The sequence below is a fragment of the Pteropus alecto genome, unplaced genomic scaffold (genome assembly GCF_000325575.1).
Source record: "Pteropus alecto unplaced genomic scaffold, ASM32557v1 scaffold224, whole genome shotgun sequence".
NCBI classification, from domain to species: domain Eukaryota; kingdom Metazoa; phylum Chordata; class Mammalia; order Chiroptera; family Pteropodidae; genus Pteropus; species Pteropus alecto.
Genome location: NW_006436289.1, coordinates 5,589,027 through 5,598,920, shown reverse-complemented (window position 1 = coordinate 5,598,920; position 9,894 = coordinate 5,589,027). Strand labels below are relative to the sequence as shown.

General features: G+C 42.7%; 1 protein-coding gene across 13 annotated transcripts in view; it reads left to right on the top strand.

The window, feature by feature from the left end:
- The window catches only part of DIXDC1 (DIX domain containing 1), a 66,290-nt gene that overhangs the window by 37,667 nt on the left and 18,729 nt on the right, over window positions 1-9,894 (top strand). For 11 of the 13 annotated variants that reach the window (XM_025047447.1, XM_025047449.1, XM_025047443.1 and 8 more), the window contains 5 exons: window positions 2,720-2,776; window positions 3,112-3,221; window positions 4,641-4,789; window positions 7,398-7,487; window positions 9,227-9,280. In XM_025047447.1, coding sequence (XP_024903215.1) covers window positions 2,720-2,776; window positions 3,112-3,221; window positions 4,641-4,789; window positions 7,398-7,487; window positions 9,227-9,280 — 460 coding nt within the window. The remainder of the gene's footprint in view (window positions 1-2,719; window positions 2,777-3,111; window positions 3,222-4,640; window positions 4,790-7,397; window positions 7,488-9,226; window positions 9,281-9,894) is intronic. The other 2 variants (XM_015590114.2, XM_006912817.3) reach the window with 1 other exon arrangement.

Genomic DNA, 9,894 nt, shown 5'->3' with positions numbered 1-9,894 from the left:
GAGTGGAGAGGCGCTGCGGGGCTGGGATTGCGCGCACGCTGGCCGCCGGCACTCGACCGCGCAGCGGGAGCTGCGGGATCGTTTCTCGCGGTCGGAGATGGGTTGAGATGCCTGCGCCCGGGGACATGCCTGGAGCCGGGTGGCTGCGGAGACCACCCTGCGGCTGCTGGGGACCAGCAGCCTGCGAGGGGAGTCGGCTTCCGCCCAGACCGGGCTGCTGCAGTGTCTGAGCTGCCGGGACAGCGCGCCTCGGAGCCAGGAGCATCCCGGTCCCTGGGGCCGAGACGCCTGCCTCTCTGACCTCTCTACTCTCTCCTGCTATCGGGGCCAGCAGCTCTGGTAGTTGGCCTGTCCGTGGAGTCGTTCTTCGGGCCCCAGCTTGGGGAGATATGCCCGAATTCGGGAGCGCTGTGAGTCTCAGCCTCCCACCTCACCCAGGGAAGCAGGCTTGCTGAAGCCGGAGCCAGGAGGGGGACCATGGGAGGGACGCAAGTCAAATGGTGAGCTGAGGCCACTTTGGCTTTGGAGGTGGGGGCATGGATGGGAACAGGGCCAGGACTGGGGGATGCTTTTAGCCAGAGACAGACGGGGATGGGTGGGGGCGCTATATTGGGGAGAACAGGCTGCTGGCCTGAGATTATCACTATAAAATACCGTGGGTTTAGGAAGCTAGAGTCAGCAAAGGGGAAGGAGGAGTGGCCCTTTACCCTGTCTTGTCTCTGCTAAGGGAGGGCACTTCAGGAGGGAGCTGGACTCTCATCGCCCACTACCTATTTAAAAAAAAAAAAATTGATTTGACTCTAATTTGCAAGTATCTTTGCGAGGGGACTGGTTGTCTAATTAATTAAGGTTGGAGTTAGAACTGTGGGAATTAAGAAGTGTATCAGTTGGACCTGATTTGTAATCAGTTGTTCCCTGACTTGAGAGGATTATGATGGCAAGTAGGGGATTACTTGTTTATAAAATAAGGTTTTTAAGCTAATCGAAGAGAGCTTATCATCTATCATATAATTAATTTAGCATGAAAATACTTTTCTCTGACTCGAGGCAGAGGATTAAATGCACCATCCTCATCCATGAGGTTCTGCTTGGGGAAGCAGCAAGATACCTGCTCTGCCATGTGCCTCAGGATTTTTCTTCCTCAGGTTCTTTCTCTTTTAACTTGGCCATTTAGTTTCATGGTCTTACCTCTCTGGCCTCACACACTGGCAGCCTTAATTCTAGAAAGAGAAATGTTGTTTTCTTCTGACTGCTCTGCCACTCCCCCAGTGGGCTTGAATATGCAGACATCCGCCTCCTATTGCCCTAATATGGGCGACAGCTCACTTAGGAGGGAGAAGGTGGAGCTGAGCATGCGTCTCTGGTTTTAGGGAAGCTGTTTTCCAGGTTCACACCACCCTTCCCAATCCCCCTCTTCGTCTTACACGTTCCCCACTGTGGTCCAACCAAATGCAGACTGGAACATGTCAACCATAACACTTCGTCAGCTGAGAAAGTGTTGTCTTATTATTTCTCAAAGAGGAGCAGCTGTTGCAGGCCTCTGTCTGCACTTGGATCCCAATTTCTTTTAGGAGGTGAATGCTGAAGCCTGAACAGCCATGAATCGTCCTCCTTACAGAAGACATAGTACCATTAGATTAGTGCTTTTTCAGCAGCTGATTCATGTTGGCCTGGAACTCAGATTACCTAAGAAGTGAAAGATGGAGAAGAGAGTTCTGTAAAGCAATTACTTTTTCTGAATACCACTTCTTGCCACTCTTCACCCCTTTTTCCTGTTCAGGTTGCAGATCTATGATTAAGTTCCTTTCTTTAATTTAAAGAAGCAAATGACATTAAAATTTTTTCTGTGGTTCTAATAAGGATGAGAATATATAACTGTTTGAAGTCATTCCTACCAAAGCCCTTAAACTCTGGACAATGCGGCAGATGAGACCCTAGTCCTCAGGCTGCTTCAGAGGTTTTGAAGTCTCTACTACTTCCACTGTGCTTGGCTCTAGTTTTTACAGATTTCTAAGAAGATGAAATGTTAACTCCTGATCGTGGCTGTGAGGATTAGCCTGGGAGACTTCAGGGGCACATTAAGTGGGTCAGTGAATCCTAGACACTGACACTGTTGTCCGGGTGATGGATTTGGAAAGAATTCCCGAGAGGGGGCTGGGCTTGCAGACCCCACAGCCCCTGAGATTGTTTCAGTGCTGATGTTCTCAAGGTGCGGTGCAAAGAAAAAGGGCTCTTCAGACAGGAGCATCCGCCTCACATTCCCAGCTTGTCTTACAGATTTGCTATTCTGGAGATTTAAAGTTCTACTTTCCTGAAAATCTGAACAGTTCCTTCCAAGGATAGTAATTATATCAGAACTTAAGAATTGTTGCGAGGTTTCCGATGACAGTTTGAAAATAGTGTGGCAGAGATATAAATAACTCTTTGATAGGAACAAATCAGGTAAACCTTCACTATCTCCTAGCAGGTCTTTTCCCCCTTTGACCTATTACCCTTTTGCTTGTCACATCCTAGCTTTGTTGATATATCACTGCCCCTTTGCCCATTCTGGTGCTGTCTACACTCCTGCAAGTTCTGTCCACTGAGGCACCATCCATTTCATCCCCTCCTTTGGGATCAGCCCAAGGCTGATCTTCTGTGATTACTCTGCTGGTATTGCTACTTATCTGTGAAAGATCAATGTATCGGAAATAGTTTTTTTTTTTCCTATCTCCCAAAGCTACTACAACGCATATTACATCTGTCTCTCAACTTGGGCCCAAAGTTGGTGGTGGTGGTAAGTAAAACAAATCAAAATAAAACAAAACAAAACTTGGAACTCTGTAAAATGTCAGATTACCTGTCCTTCTGATAAATCTCCTCTGAATGAATTAGACTTAAAGGCAGCCTTGCGAAAAAGATTTCCTAGTGCTGGGTCATTTGTTCATTCAGTATTTATTTCGTTCATTCAAGAAGTTTATTCAAATACTCGTTCTTATTGTGGGCCAGGTACTGCGTTAGGCAGTAGGAGTAAGATGAATAAGAACATATCTCTGAGATAAATTATGAATGGTGACTTCAAGACAACTGTTCATCAAATAGTTGTTTCTCTTCCTTTTTCTTCGATGACAGCCTGACTTCACCTAGTCCTGTCCACAGTGCAAAGAGTGAATCCATTATCACCCAGTCGGAGAAGGCAGATTTCGCGATTATTCCCTCTGAAGGAATAGAGAACAGAACAGGTACTATTTCTCAGCCTGCCTCGGTTGGCTCAAGGAACAGCCCTCAACTGGAAGAGTTCAGAGGCCCTGACTATCTACCTGTAAGCTCCCTGGCCTTGTGCCTCTCTATAGTCTGTGCATACAGGATCAGCTCTAGAGGGCTCTAATGCTTTGGAGCCAATTAATATAATAATCCTCTTACAGAATGTCACTGCCAGTGTCCTAGCTGTCAGAAATCCTACAGCGGTATAGACAGGCTGTTCCTCAGCTAGCTGCCTATGAATTAGGAGATGACTTGGAAATAGTCAGAAGCCTTACCCATGTAAATAGTTTTTATTATTTCTGTGCTGTACAAATAATTTCAGTACTTCCCTAGCTTGAAGTGGGGCCAGGAATATAGAGTAGGATCTGAGGTGTCTGAGAGCAGGTCTCTATCAGGCTTGGTGTGAGGGCTACTGAAAGGACCACAAGGAGTTCCCTTTATTTAGACTTCTCCTTCCTCTGTTTCAGTCACTCTCCTTTTACTTACATAAACACAGCGGGAAACATGAAAGAAGCAAAACATTTTAGATAGAGTTTTATTCACCTATAGGGGATTCAATGAAATCCAAGTCCTCAGAAGAAAAACTAGAATTAAATTCTTCCTTATTCTGCTCCTCTGCCAGCCCTGGCATTAGTATCAAAGAATCAGTCATGTTACTGAGTCAGAAACTCCTGGGACTCTGGGGAGGGAGAGAGAGAGCATTTATTGAGTGATTGCTCTGGGCCAGGCACCATGGGGACCTGCACATAAGTTAGCTCATTTAATCTTCGCAACAACCCAAAGGGATTATGCTTATTATATTCATTCTTATGAATGAAATCAGAGCAAAGAGATTGTAAAGGTAGGAAAATAAAATTAGAGAGATTAAACAATTTGTGCAAATGTGTTTTTACTGGTTTATTTCCTGTGTGAATCACATGGTGTTATATATGATGGGATCAGTTATGATAGAATGGTCAAAGGAATATTAAGTTGAGATCTCCCTCCTGAAGCTCCAGAGCAACCAACCAACAGGAATTTTGTTTTCTCTGCATCTGACAGCTCCCCTCTTTGTACGTAGCAGAATCAAGCTCTGAGAATGCCAGTTCTGGAGAATTAAGAGTAAAATCTATGTCCCATACCAAGACTCCTGAAGAGGCAGTCTTATTGCTTCCTAAACATTCTAAAGAGGATATATTTTCCCAACAGAGTTAAGTATTGCTTTTGTGAGCCTGAAGTTGAGTTAACAGCCAGCTCGTTATGTCTCACAACCCCACCTGGTGGAGGTCCAGTTTATGCAATGAGGACAGGTTCAGAAGGCAGGTGACCTAATTGTGAACGCAGCGGACTGTGAACACTTTCTGCTGGAATCTCAGTTTTCTTCAACATGAACTGGATTTCCTCCTCTCATTTTGTAGAGGAGACAGACTCTCCACTATCCCGAGACTGGCGACCAGGTAGCCCTGGAACCTACCTGGAGACTTCATGGGAAGAACAGCTGTTGGAACAACAAGAACATTTAGAAAAAGAAATGGAGGAAGCCAAGAAAATGATATCAGGATTACAGGTAACTCTTTCACTTGTAGTTTGTCTTTGGTGCACCAATTACTATTCTTAAATCACTGGTATCAATTGAAATTAACTGACTTAGTTTTGCATAAGGTTAGGGTTGAATGGGGAATTTAATAGACGGAGTATTACACAAAGAGCAGAAAATTCCTTTTATGTGAGTATAGTACTCTTAAATGGACGTTATGGACTCTTGTTTACGGCACAGCTGTTAGTTCTGCAAGTCTGGAAGCCATCATTGAGCCCTACCAAACTCTTCTTCTGGTTCTCTGTTTAAAGGTGGGTTTCTCCCCTCTCTGCAGCTACAGACCTGCAATTGCAGCTTCCCCCAGAGAATGGCACCGTGAATAGCCAGGGGTTTTCTCCTCGGAATTCTCCAGCAGGAAGGGTGGAAGAGCCAGTAATGCTACAGGTTTCCATTTGAATCTAGCCCAGGGATTTAGTGTACTCCTAATGCATTTGCAAGTGGATTCCTAGGCATGATGATCAGGGGGAAGAGGTTTTCTTTGAGCAATGAAGCCCTTCAGTTTTCCTGTATCTTCAATGCCAGCTTAGTAAATCTGCCTCCAGAGACCAGCTGACCCACTTGACTTAGTTTCTACCCTGAAATGACCCCCCAATCCTCTGTCATTGTGCGTCTGTCTCTATCTGGGGGAGTCCTTATAGTATGCTGATGACCCTGAAATTGCCTAGGAATATCCCTTTCTGTTTGTGCTGGGAACTGCACTGCTTCTGAATTGTCAAATATTTATGGACACATAAACAAAGCCTACATTATGTGAGTGGCTCTGGCAGCCGGCAGGCGGTGGAGGGCGTGCTCCCAGCCAGCCAGCAACAGGGCGGGGACACAAAGGGTTCTTGAAGAAAAAAGGAGTTTGGTGCTGTGGTAAAACAATTTGCATAATGTATGCCCCAGGAACTGAGAAGAGTTGGAGGAATGTTTACTCCTAAACATTCCCAAGGAAGAGTTGTCCATTTTCCCCATATTTGCTCCATATTTTTAAAAGGTCTGTGTTTTAGACACTCCATTAAGGAAGGGTTTAATTAATAGAATGGTTTTTGTTGTTGTTACTGTTGTCCTTTAATTGGAAGTATTAAAGCATGGAAAGCTTTGGGATTATACCCAACCAGGTTTATCCCATGATAATTTCATTATATGAACATAGATATTCTTTAATTGGCTCTCAGTTTGGTTTGCTGTCTGGGAGAAATCTGATGGCAGATTAGATACAAAAAGAAGAGACTTGATAGGCAGAAAAGTCAGCATCCTAATATTCTGTGCAAACAGAGGAGTTTTAATTCACAGCCACATGATCACAATGAGAATTCAGTTCCAGTATAGAATACAATGGGGCTCACAGCATCCACTGGGCTTCTTAACTCCTTCAGTGATGAACAAGTTGCATGCTAAGCTATGTCCAGGATTTCTGACTTATTAGTATGCTTAAGTTAGAGGCTGTTGAACACTTGGCCATTGGTGTCAGTTTCTGTAATGTTGCTCTCCCTTAGCAGCCCTTTAGCTTCTAATACTTGCCTATACCTCTTGCCACAACTCCATGGGATAACCAAATTAATTTGATTTACTGAACTTTTTTTTTATTAGTGTTTTGTAGACCAACCAGTGGTTGGATTTTTAAATGTTTTTATGTGCCAACATTTGTGGTGTCATTTGTGTTATATTTATTGAAATAGGATTTAACCTCTGTCATTTTTCTCTTTTATTGGATTGAGAAAAGCTTGCGATATAAAATGGGAACACGTTTTTTTTTTTTAATTTAAAAAAGTTAGACATTTATATATGGGGACACATTAAAAATAGGGACACATTTTTAAATCTTTCATTGAGCTGATAGGTCCTGTAATACCTACCTGCAGGGGTAGATCCAAGTTTCGTGAGCCCTAAAGTACACAATTTTAGGGGCCATCTTTAAGAAAAGATTACATATATGCATACAATATTATATATATGACCTTGGGAGGGTAGTGCATGTATGGGGGCCTGGGGTCCTAAGCTTTCTTAGTTTCAAGGTAAATCTGGGGGTGGGGTACATATTCTAATGAAAATAAAGCCTGGCGGGAGAGTGGAAATGAATGAGAATGTCTCTAAGCAAATGTTTTTTCCTTCTTGTTTTATCCAGGTTGCTTTAGGGAGTAAAAATTCAGAATTATTGAAACAAACCCAAGGCATTGTTTTAAATGTATTCTAACTAATTTATTATAATAAACCTCTGCACCAGGATAATTCAGCACTGCTTTTAGTTTATTTTCCAGGTGGCAAAATTTAGTTTGAGCAGCTCGGGTTTGAAATGTCATTTCTGAGAGGAAAGTTTATTTTAGATGGTTTGCTGGGGCCAATGAAACTTGGAGCAGAAGATTCAGGAACACCCAGAGAGGAGACACAGGCTTAGAGCCTGGGCCCGACAGAAGGAATTCCAGATAGATCCAAGATGAGCAATTGGAGATATCTAAGGATCAAAAATTACGAAAGAGATTTCTAGAGGAAGCCTGGCTGCGATTTCAATATGGGTTGAGCCTACCAAGCCCAACTCTAGACTCAGTTATCTGATGAGAGTTAAAGTTTGTTTCTGCCTTTGGGGTTAATTCAGGCCTTACTGCTCAATGGATCCTTACCTGAAGATGAACAGGAGAGGCCCTTGGCCCTCTGTGAACCAGGAGCCAATCCTGATGAGCAATTGGTGAGTTCCTTCTCTCTTGACTGGACACTGAATAGTCAGGTTTATTTATTTGATTTGTTTTTAGCATTTGACTTTGTTGTCCGTGACTTCTTAAAATACTTCCTTCCCTGACTCCGTCTCTCCTGGTTTTCCTCATAAAGTTTTGACTATGCTTCCTTTCTTTTTCTTTCTTTCCTTCTCTTCGCCCCCCCGCACCACCTGCCCCACCTCGCCCCTTTTCTTTCTTTCATCGACAAATAATTATTGAGTGCCGGCCGACTGTTACAGGCACTGTTTCTAGGTGCTGGAGATTCACTAATGACAAAACAGACCTAAGACCGTATCTTTATGGAGTTTACATTCAGGTCCCTCTTGAAGCTTCTCTTTTTCTGCCTATGCCTTAAATGTTGGTGCTCCTCAGGGTTCGCTCTGGGCTCTCTCCTATCCTATACATTCACTTGGGTAATGTCGGCCTCCATGGCTTTACTCAGTTTCCGTGTGACTCAGATGTTGCCTCTCAACTATTTATTTCTACCTCAGCTCTCTCTGGGGAGTTCTAGATTTGTATATGTAACATGTAACTGCCTGTTAATTATCTCCACTTATACGGCCCATAGTATTTCCATTTCAATGAGTCCTAATTTAAACAGCTTTTTTCTTCCCACCACCAAAATTGCTTGTCCTTTTGGATTGTTTTTTTTTTTTTTTTATTTTTTTTTTATTTTTACTTTTCATCTACCCAGATGCCCAAAACAGAAATCTGAATTATCATCCTTGAATCCATTCTAACCCTTCCCTCTACTTCCAATTAGTCACCAACTTTTGTTAAGTTGACTTTTTAAATATCTTCATATAGTTTTCTCTTTCCTCACAGCTACTACCTTAATTCAGGCCTTCATCCAGTGTTCTAGTGGCCTTCTAACTGATTTTCTGATTCTTCCCTTGCCCTTCTCTAATTCATTTTCTACAAAACAGCAAGAATAATTTACCTTCAAGGCAAACTTCATTTTGTCATCTCTTTGCCTAAAACTAATGGTTCCCCATTGCCAATGTGGTAGCGGAGGCCGAGCTAACCGTTTCCTGTAATGGTTGAAGGTTGTTCCTTTCCCTTCCCATAATTGGTAAGGGACTTTTCAGTGTCATAGCTGAAGACCAACGGCCCTGGTCGGTCACTCCTCTGATGGCCTGCCAACCAATCATAATACACTTTACTATGAGGAATTATCAGACGTGTATAAAAAGGAACACCCTGCTGTGAGATTGGAGCTCAGCCTTTGGATGTGAATCCGCGGAGCCAGTGCCAGCACCAATACACACTACTTCCTGCTTATTGCCTCGGTGTCCCGTCTCTCTGTCTGAGTATCCTGCAACACCCTCACTGGCCTTTCATGATCTGGCCCCCGTTTTTCTCTCCAACTCCTTGCCACTTCTCTTTCTGCTTGCCCAACCCCTGCACCCAACACACACACACACACACACACACACACTCTCTCTCTCTCTCTCTCTCTCTCTCTCTCTCTCTCTCTCTCTCTCTCTCTCTCTCTCTGTCTGTCATTCTAAACTCTATTCTTATTCATCTTCTTGCTCCACCCTGGGCATAAATGCTTCCACTAGAGCACAAGAACTGTTTCCTGTTCTTCCTTATAGCCACAGTAGAGGGCTAGCTAGCATCTAATAAGTGCTTAATAAATATTTGTTGAGTTAATGACCTCTGAATTTCATAGCATAGGTATATAACTATCTCTTTGCTTTATACTCAGATTATAATCCAAAGTCGTCTGGATCAGAGTATGGAGGAGAATCAGGACCTAAAGGTATGTCAGGACATGTACGTTTTACTCTTTGAAAAAAATAATGGGAATGTTACACACAAACGTTGGAATAGTAATGGGGAGAGGGAAAGGGATGCAGACCTAGGACTTTAGCTGTATCTGTATCTGTTTTATGTCTTTAATTGAAAGAGAAAGATAAGTCCTAAATATGGCAAAAAGGTGGCATCTTTTTAATTTTGGTGAGTAGTAGGTATCTATGTCATTTTTGGTTACACTTTTCTGTATGTTTGTAGTGTTTCATTTTTTCCTTTTTTAATTAGAATTAAAAATGGATCTAATATCGGTATGGTTCATTTTTTTAATAATTGACATATAACATATCAGTCTTAGGTATAAAACATTGATTCAGCATATGTATATGTTGTGGTCACCACAGTAAGTCTAGTTAACATCCATCACCACACATAGTTATAATTTTTTTTCTTGTGATGAGAACTTTTAAATTCTCTTAGCGACTTTCATATTTATAGTACAGTATGGTCATTTATAGTCAAGTATGGTCATTTTTAATGAATACTTCCCAGAATTCTTTTAGGTCAGTGGGTCTTAACTATTTTGGAGTTATATTACTAAAGTCATTAATCCTCTCCCCAGAA